Genomic DNA, 19,476 nt, shown 5'->3' with positions numbered 1-19,476 from the left:
CGGATTACATGGAACACTGGGTGTGGTGAAAAAACAAGGAATACTGTTAAGCTGAAAATAAAAAAAATAATTAAATAAAATATATCTTTGGGGGAAAAAATTAAAAATAAAATGAAATAAAATAGTAAAAAAAAAAAAGAAAGAAAGAAAGAAAGAAATGGGCAGAAGACATGAATAGACACTTTTCCAAAGAAGACATCCAGATGGCTAACAGAACATTTAAATAATGCTCTACATCACTGGGCATCAGGGAAATACAAATCAAAACCACAATGAGACACCACTTCACACCAGTCAGACTGGTTAAATTGAACAACTCAGGAAACAATAGATGTTGGCAAGGATGTGAAGAAAGAGAAACCCTCTTACACTGTTGGTGAGAATACAAACTGGTGCAGCCACTCTAGAAAGCAGTAGGAAGGTTCCTCAAAAAGTGAAAAATAGAGCTACGCTATACCCAGCAACTGCACTAGTCAGTATTTACCCAAAGGATACAAACATCGTGATTTGAATGGGCACATGAACCCCAATGTTTATAGCCACCAATGTTCACAGTAGCCAAAACATGGAAAGAGGCCAGATGTCTCGTGACAGACGAATGGATGAAGATATACTGTGGAATATTACTCAGACATCAAAAAGAATGAACTCTTACCATTTGGAATGACATGGATGGAAATAGAGAGTATTATGCTAAGTGGAATAAGTCAGAGAAAGACAAATACAATATGATTTCACTCATATGTATAATTTAAGAAATAAAGCAGATGAACATAGGGGAAGGGAAGGAGCAAAGGAAAAATGAAATAAGATGAAAATAGAGAGGGTAGCAAAGAGATGCTGAGATGCTGAGCTTAAGGAAACAAACTGAGGATTGCTAGATGCAACTGATGAATCACTAAATTCCTCCCCTGAAACTAATAATACAATATATGTTAACTAAATTGAATTTAAATAAAGAATTTTTAAATTTTTTAATTTAAAAAAGAAAACAAATTTTAAAGTTTTCATCAAAAGAAAAATTTTTGTAACATATGTAGTGATACGTGTTAATTAGACTTATTGTAGTGATGTTTTCACAATATACACTTATATCAAATCCTTATGTTGTACACTTGAAGCTAAAATCTTTTTTTTAATATTTTATTTATTTATTTGATAGAGATTACAGGTAGAGAGGCAGGCAGGGAGAGAGAGGAGGAAGCAGGCTCCCTGCTGAGCAGAGAGCCTGATGTGGGGCTCAATCCCAGGACCCTGGAATCATGACCTGAGCCAAAGGCAGAGGCTTTAACCCACTAAGCCACCCAGGTGCCCCTTGAAGCTAAAATCTTATCATATATCCATATCTGTGTCATATACCCTCAATGACAACAACAACAAAAAAAAAAAGAAAACAGGATTAAAAAGGGAAAGAAAAGGGACCACTGCTCCCCATCAATCAAAGAAATGCCTCCCAACAAGTGCTCATTGCAGATAAAAGCCACCAAACCTCTTGCCCAATCCCAATTTAATGAAGGACCACTTACAGAGGTGACGGCAGCACTGAAGCCTTCCTGAGACATCTCATGCTCAAAGGAGCTGGTACTCCCTGTCTGAGTACCTGAGAGGAAGAGAGAGTTCTATAATAAAGAAATCAGAAGAGCTGGAACTCAAATGCTATGGTGACCAGACAAAAGGAGGCTCAGATGGCAGCTACGCTGAATTAGAAAGTATATACCCCTTTTATAAAGATGTAGCTATTTGGCTCCAACTGGTTTTTGCCACATGAGAATGCAGTCTAATGTTCCAACTTTTTAAGACAAACCATAAATCCAGATTGTATATGAACCCTCCCCCAGTTTTTTAAATTCTCTTAATCAGTTAACATTTATTGAGCATCCTCTATGTACCAGACACTATTCTAGACACTGGAGATTCAGCAATGAAACAAACACACAAATATTGGCAACATATCCAAATTCTTGGAAAAATAGTGTGTGAGGTTTGGCTCCCCTACCCTCCAATTTTCCAGCCTATAGCCAATGCAAAGTAGAGATAAAATCCAGATCCTTTGATTCCAAAGGAAATGACCAAGTGAGGCCAGAGCTGCTGGCAACTAGAGGAAGTGGAGAGAGTTGAACTAATCCTAAGAGTCAAGATACCAAGGGTTAGGAAGTCCTAGTTTCTAAAGGAGAAATGCATATTGGAGTGTAAAGGACGGCCTCTGGCCCTGCTGCAGGGATGCAGAACCTTAGCTTACCCTCAATTGCAAATATCTTTTCCTGGAGCTGGTTTTGAATGGTCTTCAGAGCTTCGAAGTTATTCACCCGGAACACATGATCACGAGAAGGCTTGGATGCAATGATATTAAGCTCTTCACGATTTTTTGGAATATTGAAAGCATCTCCCACCTGTTACCAAGGACAGTGACAATCAGACACCATCTGGAGTTAGCTGTCTCATTCAGAAAAAAAAAATTCTGAAGGAAAAGATTCTGAAACAGAATATGTCAAATGAGGGAATGCACCGTAAGGCCCCTGGGATAGGGCCACCAAGTTGAGTAAAACAGATTATGCACTGCATGGGGTATTCTGTCAAGGAAGTTATTAGGAGCTGAAATACAGCCTTTGATTCCTTTGTTGTGCCATGCCTCCTGGCGTGGGGCTGACGTCTCCCCAGAGTAAAGAGAGTCTTCTCCTCTTTATGAAGAGGTTTCCTACTTGTCAAACCATGCAGCAAAGATGATACCTTTTTCTGTCATACGAGGTAATGTGGTCGTTTGACTACAATGATGATCTGAACTCTTTACCTGTTCCTATACCCAAGCTCTTTCCCCCCAGAACTTTGCTGTATCTTCTCACTCATGAAAGAGTAATCTACCCTGCTTACATCTCTGGGCGCAGCCATGCATCTTGCTAATATCCATTGGCTAATGGATATTATCATAAATGATGCAGACAGAGGCTTCAAAGAGTGTTTGCAACATTTCCATTTGCTCTGTTGTTCCCCTGCCTTCACCACGAAGACATGTCCAGGCTAGCACACAGAAGGATAACACAGGGCACAGAAGAACCAAGTTACTCCAGTTGTTCCAGCCATTCTAGTCCAGCAGACAGACATAACTGGAAACCCTCAGAAATGGAGAGAGCTCAGCCAAGATCAGCAAAGCTGCCAACCAACCTTCAAATGAATACAGATATAAGAGAGAGCCAGTCAAAATCAGAAAAACTCCCCAGCTGAACTACAGAATCATTTGTTTCAAAGACTGAATTCTAATTTGTTACACTTAACTGATATAGGCCCATATGGGCTAGAAGCGACCCTTGGCCCACCTTGGTTTTAGGGATATTTTCAAACTGAAGGAAAGGTATATCCAAACAGAAACCCTCCACAAAAACATCAGGCCAAAAAGCCACATCTCCTACCCCAATGACATAGCGAATGATCCCCTCTCTGTCTGCTTCAGGGATGACATCCTTGTAATCCAAGGGATCATCAAACTTTTCTCCATCTGTGATGACAACTAGGATCTTAAAGACATTCTCCCGGGCTCCTCTGCTACTGTGAAATAGTTCTCTTCTGTCCAGGGAAGAGGAAAGAAAAGTCAAATGTGAATAGATAGAGACACTCGTTATGCTAGGGAGGGAGGGAATGTCAGCAGTCACAGGCACACATGCAGCTAGGAGAGGTTTAGCCTCCCCTGGAATGAACATGGAGATGTGGTTGCCCCAAGACCTGGAAAGGCAGCAAGAGAAGGGAAAAGAGAGGAAGGAAAGGAAAGCATCACTGCCTTTATATACTTTTGCATAAACTGATTTTTTAAATGATTCTTTTTTTTTAAGATTTTATTTATTTATTTGACAGGCAGAGATCACAAGTAGGCAGAAAGGCAGGCAGAGAGAGAGGAGGAAGCAGGCTCCCTGCTGAGCAGAGAGCCCGATGCGGGGCTCGATCCCAGGACCCTGGGATCATGACCTGAGCCAAAGGCAGCAGCTTAACCCACTGAGCCACCCAGGCGCCCCAAATTAAAACAAATCTTTAAGCTTAATTGGGCTTTCACAAACCTTTCTGGTTTGATTCAACAACTCTCCAGCTCATCTTCCGGAACTTCTGTCCCAACCCCCACCCTCACCTCTACACACACACACACACACATCATATCGGAGTGAACTTCCCAAACAAGGGATGGTGACATCTCCCCACCCACTTTTCGTTGCCTTAACTGACCTGGCCTCAGCTGATCTCTGTAGCCTCTGTCTCACCTTCCCTCACATCTCTCCTTCAGTCCCACCTTCACTCTCACAACCTGTAGCTCCTGAGGGCGCCATGCGAGTCTCTCCTCCACCTTTACTCGTGTCCTTTACCCCGTCCCTGTCTGAATAAGCCCCTTCATTCTTCAAATTCCAGCAAAAAAAAAAAAAAAAATCACTTCCTCCTTCCACCCTAAGCAAAGATCTTCTTGTGTGCGTTATGCTAGTCGCCATAAAATACATCATTAGTCTTTGATGCAGTGTTCCAAGATTCATTGTTTATGTACAACACCCAGGGCTCCACGCAATATATGACCTCCTTAACACCCGCCACAAGGCTCACCCATATGCCCATCCCCCTCACCTCTAAGACTGTCAGTTTGTTTCTCAGAGTCCCCAGACTCTCATGGTTTGTCTCCTCCTCCGATTTCCCCCGTTCCACTTTTCCTTGCCTTCTCCTAAGTCCTCCATGTTATTCCCAAGCAAAGACCTTACACTACTTTGCGGATTCCTGTGGCAGTGTGTGTTCTCCCATAGAGCTGTCTTATTGGCTTCACCAGAAGTTCTGGGTCAGGGTTTTTCTTGAACTGATTGAAGGTGAAATGAAGCCGGAAGTCTTCAGAGAACTGCATCAAAGAAAACTGGGAACAGGCATCTGCCATTACATTGGAGAAGATGACTCGCCTCACACTTACCCATCTCCCAGGAAGCTCTACATAGATCTTGAAACATTCCAGTCTCCAAATCCCTCCAAATTCTAACTGTCCCCAATCCTTCTGCCTCACCAGGACAGAGATCTGCCATCCGCTCCCACTTCTAAGTACTAGAACTCACCCAGAGATGATATGTGAGTTTTATCTCCCATATCAACCCTTATCAATGAGCTATACAGACGACTGGAAGAAGCTGAGGCTGCATCCAGACAGAGAAGGGAAAAGAATCATGAAAGAAAACCATGACCAATTTGCAATTTAACAATGTCTGCAATAGAAGTAAAAGGGGGAAGTGGAGACCTGGATGCCATGTATTTGCCAACCTTTTATGAGCTCTTTCCTAACCTACCCATATGCACTCACCAAGGTTTTGGACTTCTTGAATAGATCCATCACAGTTGAGACAAAGGCCTTCATCCGCTGAAAGTCACTCGGGTTGATGCTACCAGAGCCATCAATCAAGAAGGCAATATCACTGTCTTGCCGAGGGCACTCTTGGGGAACAAAAGAAAGGATGAACTAATTAAGTACTAGTACACGCACTAACTAAATGCATTCATTTTTTTGCGTGTCAGCTCTCTGCTAAGAAGTCAAAATAAAAGGTAAACAATATCCAACCCATGTTCCACGCTTAATAAAAACATGGACACAATCTCATGATCACAGCCACTATGAAGAAGACATCTGCCAGAAGATGCCAATGTTACTTTTTTTTTTATTTCTTTTCAGCGTAACAGAATTCATTGTTTATGAACCACACCCAGTGCTCCATGCAATACGTGCCCTCCATAATACCCACCAACTGGCTCCCCAACCTCCCATCCCCCGCCCCTTCAAACCCCTCAGATTGTTTTTCAGAGTCCATAGTCTCTCATGGTTCACCTCCCCTTCCAATTTACCCCAACTCCCTTCTCCTCTCTAACTCCCCATGTCCTCCATGATATTTGTTATGCTCCACAAATAAGTGAAACCATATGATAATTGACTCTCTCTGCTTGACTTATTTCACTCAGCATAATCTCTTCCAGTCCTGTCTATGTTGCTACAAAAGTTGGGTGTTCATCCTTTCTGATGGAGGCATAATACTCCATAGTGTATATGGACCACATCTTCCTTATCCATTCATCCACTAAAGGGCATCTTGGTTCTTTCCACAGTGCCAATGTTACTTTTGAAGATCAACAAAAGATAAACAAATTTTCATGAATACAAGTAGATTCACATAGCTGAAGGAAGAAATAGAAGTAAACAAGAAAAACTACAAAATTTAAAGATGCTTGTAAGGACTTCATACTTGCAGATAGATGACTACTGCTTAATGATTCCTTATCAATTTTGTGATGTTTTCATTAGCCATTCACAAGAATAACACAGGAAATGTTAGGAGAAGCAAAGAAAAATTTGCAGGAAGAAACTGAAGCCTTAGAGTCTACAGTAGAATCAATTCAGCAGGTGTTAGCATATTAAAACGTTCAATTATATGCAAAATTTGGGAGCAAAATAAACCTTGATGCTGATGAGAGTTAAACATTTTATAATGCTTTTTAAGATCTGTTTAATAAACTTGAATACTGTTTAATACAATTTGGAATATGGATGAAGTGTGGGAAAATTTGGTAAATTCTGCCCAAGGAAGTCAGGAAAAATAGTAGTAGTAGCGCAGAGCTAACTCTGAGAAGGAGAAATCATTTGCCAGAAATACAAAGGGTGAAATAAATTACAGGAGAAAAGGAACAGCACATACAACAACATGCTGGGTATCCTCCTCCTTTCTGTTCCCAGCCCCAAATCCACTTTCTACCCTCCTCCAACCTGCTCTGCACCCCAGGAAGTCAGCCCACATAAACCACATGCATTCTGGATTCCTTTGCCTCTGATTTCTACTTGGATTTGCCCAGTTAGGAGCCTCAGTAGAAGACTGGAGGGAGGGAGGGAAGAGTGAGATCAGAGTATTCTCCCCTTACTCCCTTCCTGGAGGGTTCCTTTGGGCCAGCTGTGGCCCTCAGTGGAAAATCACTGCTCCTTCAAGGAGGCACACTCCACACAACTCTCTCCTTCTGAATTCTGGTTACTTCTCCCTCTCCTTGTCCAGTCAGCCTAGGAGTGGTAACGGCTCTGCTGCTGCTTGCCCTTAGGGTCCACTATAGTTCCCTAAGACTCTAACAAATCTTTAAAATTAGTCCCTTTGTAAATAAAAACTTCTCAAATTATTCTAACTGGAGTGTACCATCCCTGACTGATACAAAGGAAATGAACTTAAAATAATTCTGCAGAATTGAGGGATTGAAATGGCTCTACTAAAATCAATCTATGTGAAGAGAATGGAGATAAGCCTATGTCATTAAGCAGAGGAAAGTTGGGAAGGGCCTTTCCATCCCCCCCAAAATAGTTAGACTTTGTCCCTTAGGCAGAGGAAAGCCACAGAAGTTTTCTTAGAAAAGGAGGTGAGGTGATCTTTTTTTTTTTTTAAAGATTTTATTTATTTATTTGACAGAGAGAGATCACAAGTAGGCAGAGAAGCAGGCAGAGAGAGAGAGAGGAGGAAGCAGGCTCCCCGCCGAGCAGAGAGCCCGATGTGGGACTCGATCCCTGGATCCTGAGATCATGACCCGAGCCGAAGGCAGCGGCTTAACCCACTGAGCCACCCAGGCGTCCCTTTTTTTTTTTTTTTTAAAGATTTTAGAGGTGATCTTTTTTGTATTTAGAAAGATTACTGTAGCAATGAAAAGTTTCTAGCCACTCTATTCATGATTGCCAAACACTGGAAACAACCCAAACATCTTTCAATGTGTGAACAGACTGTGTTCTGGGACTATTGTAAATCTATGCAATGGAATACTATTTGGCAATAAAAAGGGAAAGAACTACTGATACACACAACAACATGGATGAACAATGGATGCAACATGGATGCAAATACACTATGCTAGTGAAAGATGCCAATCTCAAAAGGTTATAATTCCATTTATGTAGCATTCTTAAGACAAACTAAACAGTGATGGAGAACAGACCAGTGAGTGCCAAGGGCTAGGATGGAGAGGGAGAAGGCAACTAACTATAAAGAGAGAGCACTGAGGGGCCCCTCGGTGGTCCAGTCGGTTAAGTTTCTGCTTTCAACTCTGGTGATGATCCCAGAGTCCTGGGCTAGAGCTCCATGTTGGGCTCTCTTCTCAGCGGGGAGTCTGCTTCTTCCTCACCTTCTGCCTGCCACTCACCCTGCTCAGACTTGCTCTCTCTGTGTCAAATAAATAAATAAAATATTTTTTGAAAGAGAGAGAGCATGAAGGATGTTTTTAGGGGAGTAACAGAACTCTTGTATTCTGTCCATGTTGGGTTTTTTTTTTTAAGATTTTATTTTTAAGGATGCCTGGGTGGCTCAGTCAGTTAAGCATCTGTCCTCGGCTTGGGTCATGATCCCAGGGCCTGGGATGGAGTCCTGCATTGTAAAGTAATCTTTACAACCAGCATGGAGCTGGAATTCACAACCTGGAGCTCAAGAGTCACCTGCTCTACTGACTGAGCCAGCCAGGCAGCCCATGTTCATGTTGTCTTCTAATGAAAATCTATACATACCTTAAAATTCAGGGAAGTGTATACTAAAAGAAAAAAGGCCAATTTAACTGTATTATCTTTGAAAAAATAAAATTACCCCCAAAAGTATTGGCTTTTCAAAAATAGATAAGCAGATTCTAATATCTGTATGGAACATATACAAAGAAAATTAAACAGAAAAAAATTTTAAAAATCTCAAAGATATGTTAAATGAAAAGAATCAAGTGTGTACAACATGCTACCATTTGTGGCACAAAATGAAGATTACAGATATGTATATGTTTGTGAATATAGAGTATTACCAGAAGACACAAGAAACTGGTAACAGTGGTTGAATGCCAGGAAGAAAACGTAGGCTGGGAGAATCAAGAGAGAGAAGTGTTATGTGCTTGAGTGCTGTTTGAATTCTGAATAATTTTTAAAGAGCTGAAAATGAGGGCGCCTGGGGGGCTCAGTGGGTTAAAGCCTCTGCCTTCGGCTCAGGTCACGATCCCAGGGTCCTGGGATTGAGCCCCGCATCGGGCTCTCTGCTCGGCAGGGAGCCTGCTTCCCCTCTCTTGTTGCCTGCCTCTCTGCCTACTTGTGATCTGTCTCTGTCAAAGAAATAAATAAAATTTTCAAAAAAAAAAAAAGAGCTGAAAATGTGTTTTAAAAAGAAAAGTATGGAATCCCAAGAGTGAGGACTGAAGAGAGCAATGTGAGGGTAAGAGCTGCAGCTACAGAACTGGATGCAGCCGGGCAGGAAGAGCACATGGACAAGAACAGAAGCTGAAACCTGGTACCCCTACCTACATATGCAAAGGCGACAGAGGAAGATGGCCTGGAGATGAAGTTTAGCAGAAGCCTTGGCGGGGGAAGAAGCAAGAGGAAGGAGGGGAGGGGGGTGCAAGAGGAGGGGGTGGTAAGGGGAAGTGGGATAGGACAAGAAGGGAGGAGAGGGGAAGGGAGAAATCTGGAGCCCAGGTGTTTAGGGAAGGAAGAGATGATCTATAGGTCACATCAGAGTCAGTAAACATGAGGACAGGGTAGAGATTTGGCATTTAGGGAGTCACAAATGCCATCTGTAAGAGGAAGATATAGATGATGGTTGGACAGAAGCCAGATTTCAGAGGGTGAAGAATGGTGATATGGGGGAAATGGAAATAAAATGAGAGAACTCTTACAAGACGTTTGTTGGGGAAAGAAAGGAGAAATGCAGAAGATGTAGAGAAGACCAGGAGAGGAAAGGTTATTTTCAAAGCTACCAATTCTGGTGGTTGATTTTTTTAAGATATAGGTAGGCATGAGCATGTTTACATTCAAAGGACGGGGAGAAATTTAAGCTCCTGGAGAGATGATGATTGAGGATGTGGGCTTCCAGTTGGCGATATGATAAAGCCTCAAAAGCTCAGATAGAAGAGTGATTCGTGGAAAGGTGGACAGTTAGGTCTCCCTCTAAAACCAGTGAGACACTGCCAAGGGTGGTACCATTGCAAAAATTTGAACAAGAAGGAGTAAGTAGAGGGAGTTCATCCCTGGAAACCTTGATTTTCTTTGTGAAGAAGGAAGGAAGGTAATCTGTTTCCAGTAAAGTACAAAGGAGCAGTGCTTAGGGGGTGGGGAACTACAAAAGAAAGACATATCTGCCTTTGTTAAAAGGCAACTTGAAAAACAAGCAAAAGGATGGCCAAGCAGTTGAAGAAGTAAGTGGCAGAAAGCAGCTCGAAAAAAAGATTTGATCACTCTCACTCACTCACTATCAATCAACAAATGTTTGGGGAACAAGCATGTGGTAGGCAGCCACTAAGATGGTGCACAAGGTTCTCACCTCCTAGAAATAACACCCTTACATAATCACCTTCTCTTGAGTGGGAGATTGATTTTTTTTTTTACTCACTTCAAAGGAACATAAGATGCCAGAGGTAATGTACTATTACTTCTCAGATTAGATTATGGAAAGACTAATTTCTTTCTTGTTTTCCTACTCCCTTGTTCACTCTGAGGGAAGTCAACTGCTCTAGGGGGAGCAGTTGTAAGCTGCTTTATGGGGGACCTCATGTGACAAGCAACTGAGAGAAACCTCCAGCCACCAGCCAGTGAAAATTGAGGTCCCCAGTTCAACAATCTTGTAAATGTGCTTGGAAATGGATCTTCTTCCTCCAGTCAAGCCTTTATGAGACCACAGCTCCAATTTAACAGATTAACTTCAATTTCATGAAAAAACCTGAGGCAGAGGCACCCAGCTAAACCATGCCCAGATTCCTGATTGATAGGAACAGTAATATACATGTTTATTGTTTTTAGCTGCTAAGTTTAGGGGCAATTTGTTAAGAAGCAATAGATACAAGAGCATAGAGCAATCAACAAAGGTAAGCAGTATCCCTGCTATCATGAAGCCAACATTCTAGAAGAAAACACAGAAAAGAAACAAAATATGTATATACAGATATGAAGATGGTAAAGTATAATAACGTGGTAGGAATTAATGGTGGAAATGATTATAAGAGCCACTCAGGAAAGGCCTCTTTGAGGAGATGACATTTGAGCAGAGATGACAATAATGGGTTGTGAGCTACGATCTGAGGGAAGAGCATTCCAGCCTGGAGGAATAGTAAAGGCCCTAAGGCAGGGACAACTTGGTGTCATTCTTGGAGAACAAAGGCAGAGAGGGTGCCTGGAGCACAGTGGATGAAGTAATAATGTTGGGAGAGCCTCAAAGGCTATGATCAGGAGACTTAGACACTACTCTAAGGATGATGGCAGGGGCTGGGGGATGGAAGAATCATCTCACAAAGATGAGTAGCTATCTCAGGACTTTTCTATTATTTTTTTTATTGTTGTATTAGTCACCATACAGTGCATCATTAGTTTTTGATATAGTATTCCAAGATTCACTGTTTACATGTTAACACCCAGTGCTCCTTTCAATATATGCCCTCCTTAATACCCATCACCCCACCCCACTCCCTTCTAAAACCCTGTTTCTCAGAGTCCACAGACTCTCATGGTTCATCTCCCCCTCCAGTTTCCCTCCTTCATTTTTCCCTTCCTTCTCCTAATGTCCTCCATGCTATTCTTTATGTTCCACAAGTAAGTGAAGCCATATGATAATTGGCTTTCTCTGCTTGGTTTACTTCACTCAGTATAATCTCCTCCAGTTCCATTGATGTTGATGCAAAAGTTAGGTATTCATCCTTTCTGATGGCTGAGGAATATCCCACTGTGTATATGAACCACATCTTCTTTATCCATTCACTGTTGAAGGGCATATTCACTCTTTCCACAGAGTGGCTATTGTGAACATGGCTGCTATGAACATTGTGATGCATATGGCCCTTCTTTTCACTGCATCTGTATCTTTGGGGTAAATACCCAGTAGTGTAATTTCTGGATCATTAGGGTAGCTCTATTTTTAACTTTTTGAGGAACCTCCATACTGTTTTCCAAATGCCTGTACCAACTTGCATTCCCACCAACAGCATAAGAGGGTTCCCATTTCTCCACATCCTCTCCAACTTTTGTTTCCTGCCTTGTTAATTTTTGCCATTCTAACTGGTGTAAGGTGGTATCTCAGTGTGGTTTCAATTTTAATTTCCCTGATGGCTAATGATGTTGAACATTTTTTCATGTGTCAATTAACCATTTGTATGTCTTCCATTGGAGAGTGTCTGTTCATGTCTTCTGCCCATGTTTTGACTTGATTATTTATTTTTTGGGTGTTGAGACTGAGAAGTTCTTTATAGATTGGATATCAGCCCTTTGTCTGTGTGTCATTTGCGAGTATCTTATTCCATTTCATGGGTTACCTCTTTGTTTTGTTGACTGTTTCCTTTGCTGTGCAGAAACTTTTTATCTTGATGAGGTCCCAAAGTTCTTTTTCATTTTGTTTCCTTTGCCTTTGGAGATATGTCTTGAATGAAGTTACTGTAGCCGATGCTGAAGAGGTTACTACCTCTGTACTCCTCTAGGATTTTGATGGATTCTCTCAGGACTTTTCTTAAAGTTGAAGAACCTCACATCTTCCCCCACCTTCTCTACTGGAGCCCAGTCCCTCCAGCTTCTGCACCTAGACCTCTAAGTCACCACTCAAGCTATAAACAGTCCTCCCCTTTCCCTCACACTGCCCATCTGCAGTTTCTGCCAAAAGCCACTTACCTCTGAGCTTTGATGGAAAAGTCTGGGGCGGCTGCCATAGGTTGGATCCAAACAGGAAGCATAAGCCATTCACATAGGTGTTCTCCTTACAAGTTTGGTGCACGGTGGGGCCACAGGCCTGGGAAAGGTTGCAGGTGGGAGGGGTTGTTCCTGCTTCCTGTCCTTTCACCCCAGAACCTCACCCTCCACAGACCACAGCTCCAGCAGCCATGGACCCCCAACTCCTTCCCTTGGGACACTCCCATGACCCAGGACAACTCACCAGCAGTCGGAAAGGCCTGGTGGCAAATGCCAGAGACAGGCCCAGAGACATATTCACCGCCTCCAGGGGGACTGGGGAGACATAAATACATGATCAGCTTTGGGGAGTAAAGGGGGCTCTGTGAAGGTGAACAGAGGTCACTTTGACCTGGGATACATGGAGACCTAACAGTTCAAGAAGGAACCCAAGTCCTAGAAAAGGAACATGAAGGGAGTACCTGAGGGTGTCTGAGGTTAAGTCTGTATACACACAGAGGCTGGGGAGCTGAACCCCTGAGCCCCTCAATCACACACCCCCAAAGCAAAAGGAATTCCTGGAAAGTTCAGATGTATGTACAGGTGGAAACCTAGCCCTGGGTCCCAGGGAGGGGCAATGACTCACCCTGCAGGTGGATGGACTCACACTTGCCCGTGCTGTAGTCACACTGGTAGAGGCCACCTGTTTGGTTGGCAGCCTTTATCTCCTGGGGGGCTCCAACCACAAACCTGGGGAGGTGAGACAGGAACAAATCACCACAGGGACAAGAGCAAACTCTGGTGTCTGAGGAGAGAAAGAGATCATGGAAGTTTGGCCACGCAGAGGAAAGCGAGGACCCAGACCCTCACAGGTATTTCCCAGTTCCCCAGAAATAGAAGGAAGACTCCGCAAAGAAAAAAATTGGAAAATTTTAAATTGTGGAAGGGGAAGGGCCTCTCTAAGAATGATACAAAACCAAGAAGTCATTTAAAAGTTGTTGAATCCTATATTGTACATCTGAAACTAATATAACACTGTACATTAACTATACCAGAATTAATTTTTTTAATGAATACATTTAATCACAGACCACAGTCATTTTAAATAAATTTCTGTATGTGGTATCAGGGAAATTCAAACCAAAACCATAATGAGGTATCTCCTTATACCTGCAGCATGGCTAAAATCAAAAAAACACAAGAAACTATAGGTCCTGAAAGGATATGGAGAAAGGGGAACCTCCTGCACTGTGGTAGGAATGCACACAGGGGCAGCCACTCTAGAAAACAGCATGGAAGTTCCTCAAGAAGTTAAAAAAAAAAAAAGTTAAAAACAGAACTACCTTATGATCCAGCAATTACATTATTGGATATTTACCCAAAGAATATAAAAACACTAATTCAAAGGGATACATGCATCTCAATGTTTTTACCAGCATTATCCACAATAGCCAAATTATGAAAGAGCCCATATGTCTATAAATTGATGAATGGATAAAGAAGATGTGGTATATTGGGGTGCATTACTGGCTAAGTCAGTGGAGCATGTGACTCTTGATACTGGGGTTGTGAGTTTGAGCCCCATGCTGGGTGTAGAGGTTACTTACAAATAAAACCTTAAAAAAAAGAAGTTATGGTACATATATACAAAGGAATATTACTCAACCAAAAGAAAGAATGAAATCTTGCCATTTGCAACGACATGGATGAGTTAGAGAGTATTATGCTAAGTGAAATAAGTCAATCAGAGAAAGACAAATACCGTAAGACTTCACTTATATGTGGAATTTAAGAAAACAAGCTAAGGAACACAAAAAAGAAAAGGAGAGAGGCAAACCCAGAAACAGACTCAACTATAGAGAACAAACAGAGGGTGATAGAAGGGAGAAGGATTGGGGATGGATTAAGTAAGTGATGGGGAGTTAGAGAGGAGAAGGGAATTGGGGTAAATTGGAAGGGGAGGTGAACCATGAGAGACTATGGACTCTGAAAAACAATCTGAGGGGTTTGAAGGGGCGGGGGGTGGGAGGTTGGGGTACCAGGTGGTGGGTATTATAGAGGGCACAGCTTGCATGGAGCACTGGGTGTGGTGAAAAAATAATGAATACTGTTTTTCTGAAAATAAATAAATTGGAAAAAAAAAAGAATAAAGTCTGTATTGACCTGTACCCCTGGGGAAAATAATACATTATGTTAATAAAAATAATTTTTAAAAAAAAGTAAGTGGGGCGCCTGGGTGGCTCAGTGGGTTAAGCCGCTGCCTTCGGCTCAGGTCATGATCTCAGGGTCCTGGGATCGAGTCCCGCATCGGGCTCTCTGCTCAGCAGGGAGCCTGCTTCCTCCTCTCTCTCTGCCTGCCTCTCTGCCTACTTGTGATCTGTCTCTGTCAAATAAATAAATAAAATCTTAAAAAAAAAAAAAGTAAGTGATGGGGATTAAGGAGTGCCATTTGTGATGAGCACTGAGCATTGTATGGAAGTGTTGAGTCACTGTACTGTACACCTGAAACTAATATACCACTGTGTGTTAACCACCTAGAATTTAAATTAAAACCTTTTAAACTTTTTCTATATGTGCAACAGACACATGAAAAAAAGTGTTCTACATCACTGGGCATCAGGGAAATATAAATCAAAATCACAAAGAGATACCACTTCATACCAGTCAGAATGGCTGAAATTATCAAGTCAGAAAACAACAGATGTTGGTGAGGATGTGGAGGAAAGGGAACCCTCTTACACTGTTGGGGGGAATGCAACCTGGTATGGCCACTCTGGAAAACCATACAGAGGTTAAAAATAGAGCTACCCTATGACCCAGCAATTGCACTACTAAGTATTTACCCCAAGATACAAACATAGTGATCTGACAGGGTACTTGCACCCCAATATTTATAGCAGCAATGTCCACAATAGCTAAACTATGGAAAGAGCCCAGATGTCCATCAACAGATGAATGGATAAAGAAGATGCAGTACAAATATACAATGGATTATCAGTCAGCCATCAAAAAAGATGAAATCTTACCATTTACATTGATGTGGATGGAACTGGAGGGTATTATGCTGAGAAAAATAAGCCAATCAAAGAAAAACAACTATCATATGGTTTCACTCATATGTGGAATATGAGAAATAGTGCAGAGGATCATAGAAAAGGGAGGGGAAACTTAATGGGAAGAAATCAGAGATGGAGACAAACCACAAGAGACTCTTAATCTCAGGAAACAAAGAGGATTCCTGGAGGGGAAGTGGGTGGGGAGATGGGGTAACTGGGTGATGGGCATTAAGGAGGGCACATCATGTGATGAGCATTGGGTATTATATGCAACTGATGAGTTACTAAACTCTACATCTGAAACTAATTATGTCGGCTAACTGAAGTTAAACAAAAATTTTCTGTACATGATAAACTACCACAAGCAATCAAAGGACAAACCACAAACTGGGCAGAGGGAGATTAACAACTCATGCCACAGACTACCTTCCTCAATGGTTAGAGGTCCTACAAACCAATTAAGGAAGAAAAAACCAACAGAAAAATGGGCAACAAATAAGAAAAAGGTGTTCACAGAAAAGGAAATCTATCTCTCATTTAAACATAAGTGCAATCTAAAACCAAATTGAGATACCATGTCTCACCTATCCGATTTGCAAAGATCAATAAGTTTGATAACACACTGGGCTGGTAAATGGGCGGGGAAGTAGGTGTTTCAATAAATTTCTGGTGTGAATGTAAATTGTTGCCACCTCCATAAAGAGTAATCTGGAAAAACCTATTAACATTACACATGCATATGTATCCTTTGATCTTGGAATCCTAGTTCTGGGAACTTACTTCCAAACATACTTGCACATGTGCAAAATGACAGCATTTTTCACATCACAAAAGTTTGGAAACAATCTAATGTCTATTAAGAAGAGATTTAAGTGTAATATCAATGTAAATTATAATACATCAAAATAATAGATTACGAAGCAAGCATAAAAAAGAAAGAGTAAGATAAATAAATCTTTCTAAAAAATGGGGTGCCTGGGTGGCGCTGTTGGTTAAGAATCTGACTCTTGGTTTCAGCTTAGGCCATGACCTCAGGGTCATGAGATCAAGCCCCATGCACTCTACGTAGAGTCTGTTTAAGATTCTCTTTTCCTCTCCCTTGGCCCCTCACCCATGCTTGCTTGCTCGCGCTCACTCTTTCTCTCTAACAAATAAATAAATCTTAAAAAAAAAAAAAAAAGAATTAGTAAGGTCTTTAAACATTTATCAGGTAAAATCACCAAGCTCTATTAAGAAAAAAAAAATTCAGAGTTCAGTATAGAGCAGAGGCCAGGAAACTTTTTCTGGAAAGGTACTATTATTTCCATAAATATTATTTCATATAGGCAAATATTTTAGGCTTTGCAGACCATATACTCTCTTTTGAAGACTCTTGATTCATTTTAAATCCAAAACAACCATAAACAATGAATGGGAAGTTGGGATGAAGGTTCTGTCAATAAAATTTTTTCATAAAAATAGACAGCAGGCTGCAGTTTGAGTATAACATGCTACGAAATTGTGTGTGGTATGGGGGTTAGGGAAATGTGGAGGCACACACAGCGTAGAACCTCTATGGAAGAACCCACAAGAAACCATTTACCAGGGACCCTCCTGAGTAGGGAATGGGGAAGGAGTGTGTGCTCAGAACACTTTACTATTACATTCTGTCTCCAAATGTAGAACTCCGTAACTGTGTTTCTGATACAGAAATAAATGAGTCAAGAAAAAAATTAAGGAAATTGTGGGGGTTTTAGGCATATATGTTTTAAAGACAATAAGTATAGGACCTCCACCCTGCAGTCCTTACCGGGATCCCTCAAGCTGGACCACACTGTGCCCAAAGCTCCTTGCATTCTCTTGGAAGATCGCTGCCTTTTCAGTCTCCAGGTTGAACCCGTCACACAGCAAGACCGAGGCTAGAGGAAGGACAAGCGGTGAGGACCCGGCAGGGATAAGAAGATAAGAAATCAACTTGCCCTCTTGCTCCATGCATCTACCGGCTGAAACTCACCCAAACCCAGCATAGAAATGTCTGTCTCCCAAGTCCAGCTCTATTAGCCTGAGGCAGAGGTTGGCACACTTTTTCTATAAAGGGCCAAATATTTTAGGTTTTGTGGCCCAATCAAACAAGAGAGAAAATGCATTCCACACATTTTTCAATAAGGAAATGTAAAATATAATAATTGAGTACTGATTAGGGGTGCCTGGCTGGCTCCATCTTGATCTTGATCTCTTGATCTCAGAGTCACAGGTTCAACAGTGTGGGTTCAACCCCTATGTTGTGTGTAGAGATTGCTTAGTAAAATCTTTTCTAAACATTTACTAATGAGACAAATGGAATTCTTCGGGGAGGATAACATCTCAGGGATTCAAAGAGAGTGTTCCCCATCATAAATAGATTATAAATGCTCATTTGAGGGGTGTCTGAGCGACTCAGAGGGATGAGCAACAGCTCTTGATCTCAGCTCAGGTCTTGATCTCAGGGTCCTGAGTTCAAGCACCACATTGAGCTCAATGCAGGGTGTAAAGCCTACTTGAGAAAATTCTTAAAATTCTCATTTATTTAAAAATAAATAAATGCTCATCTGAGACCTGTGGCTCACGAGTGGCATAAAAACAGGTGGGAAGAAGCCTCCCTGAATCCCCACAAGCCCAGCTGCTGATTCCTGGTAGCTGAACGGGGGCGCGTGCAGCCGGTCTCGTTCTCCACCCTGCACCCCCACCTACCGATTTGCCCAACCATCAGGTTCCTAAAGACTCTCAATTAGGTAATTTCCTTCCTGTGGAATTATCAAGCACTTTTTTCCCCTTTGGTTCATTCTCTACAAATTCTCTACAAAGCATGGGCATAAAAGGAAACAAAACTGAAAAATGTTGGCCAGCCACTCAACATTTACACCTGGATTCTTGGAAAACAGAACCCTGGACAAAGTGAAGGTGATAAGATGGAATGCAAGAAAAAACACTCAGTATCCAGTATGCGTTGTGCACCCTTGGGCATATCATTCCACCTCTCTGGGGCCTCAGTTTCCTGATCTGTAAGGTGAAGGGGACAGCCAAACCCCATTGCATAGTCCATGAATATAATTATTCATCCAAGCTTCTCTGGGTCTGGTTCTACTCTCGGCTTCTTTTTGAATCCCTTATCTTTCCCCAAACCCTCTTTATATTCCCCCAAGCTAGTTCCTACATATTCTGTGCCGCCTCTCTCCACTCAGACTCATAAAACCCCTCCTTACCCTGAGTCCCCCTCCCCCTGAAGTCCCTGGTGTACCTGTTAACAGAAGGATTCTGTGAGTCATAGCTGGAGAGAGCAGGAACTACAGGCACATACCACTGAGCCACTTCAAGAAAGCCACCAAGCACAGGAAGGACAGAAAAGGAGAAGCTTGAGGCAGAAGTCTGGTAGTGATTCAAAGGAAGAGGGCGGAGGCTCAGGGAGCACACCAGCCCTGCTTGACATTTTTCTGGGGCTGCAAACAGCCTGTGCTCCCTTCCTAACCAGATCCCTGGCCCAAACCATCAAGATCATTGTCCCAAGTGATGTGGCAAACAAAGGCAGAAGAAAAAATTATTAAATTTCCTTATTAAGTACAGCCCATTGACAAGTCCTTGAAACAGGCAGAGTGACATTCCTCTAGGGACTCAACTGCCTCCGTGTTAATACTTTCCTAAGGACAAAAGGCAATGCTAGCCTGACCCCCTCACCCCAGGATCCTGTAAGTCTACTTCAACTATAAAGATTCCTTTGGAAACTTCCTTTATCTCTAAAACCCCCAAGATACGTTTTGGCAACCATTCCCCAAGCATGTG

At 42.0% G+C, this 19,476-nt stretch overlaps 1 protein-coding gene across 3 annotated transcripts in view; it reads right to left on the bottom strand.

Moving 5' to 3' along the window:
- Nucleotides 1-19,151, bottom strand: part of ITGAM (integrin subunit alpha M) — a 44,207-nt gene extending 25,056 nt beyond the window's left edge. For all 3 annotated transcript variants that reach the window (XM_044233313.1, XM_044233314.1, XM_044233315.1), the window contains exons 1-10: nucleotides 18,938-19,151; nucleotides 17,471-17,579; nucleotides 13,272-13,375; nucleotides 12,891-12,961; nucleotides 12,629-12,746; nucleotides 5,306-5,436; nucleotides 4,725-4,870; nucleotides 3,405-3,558; nucleotides 2,240-2,390; nucleotides 1,527-1,600 (exon numbers count right to left, since the gene is read on the bottom strand). In XM_044233313.1, coding sequence (XP_044089248.1) covers nucleotides 1,527-1,600; nucleotides 2,240-2,390; nucleotides 3,405-3,558; nucleotides 4,725-4,870; nucleotides 5,306-5,436; nucleotides 12,629-12,746; nucleotides 12,891-12,961; nucleotides 13,272-13,375; nucleotides 17,471-17,579; nucleotides 18,938-18,965 — 1,086 coding nt within the window. In that variant the 5' untranslated portion in view covers nucleotides 18,966-19,151. The remainder of the gene's footprint in view (nucleotides 1-1,526; nucleotides 1,601-2,239; nucleotides 2,391-3,404; nucleotides 3,559-4,724; nucleotides 4,871-5,305; nucleotides 5,437-12,628; nucleotides 12,747-12,890; nucleotides 12,962-13,271; nucleotides 13,376-17,470; nucleotides 17,580-18,937) is intronic.
- Between the last annotated feature and the right edge of the window lie 325 nt (nucleotides 19,152-19,476).

The sequence above is a fragment of the Neovison vison genome, chromosome 14 (genome assembly GCF_020171115.1).
Source record: "Neovison vison isolate M4711 chromosome 14, ASM_NN_V1, whole genome shotgun sequence".
NCBI lineage: Eukaryota > Metazoa > Chordata > Mammalia > Carnivora > Mustelidae > Neogale > Neogale vison.
This window is presented reverse-complemented; position numbering and strand designations above follow the sequence as displayed.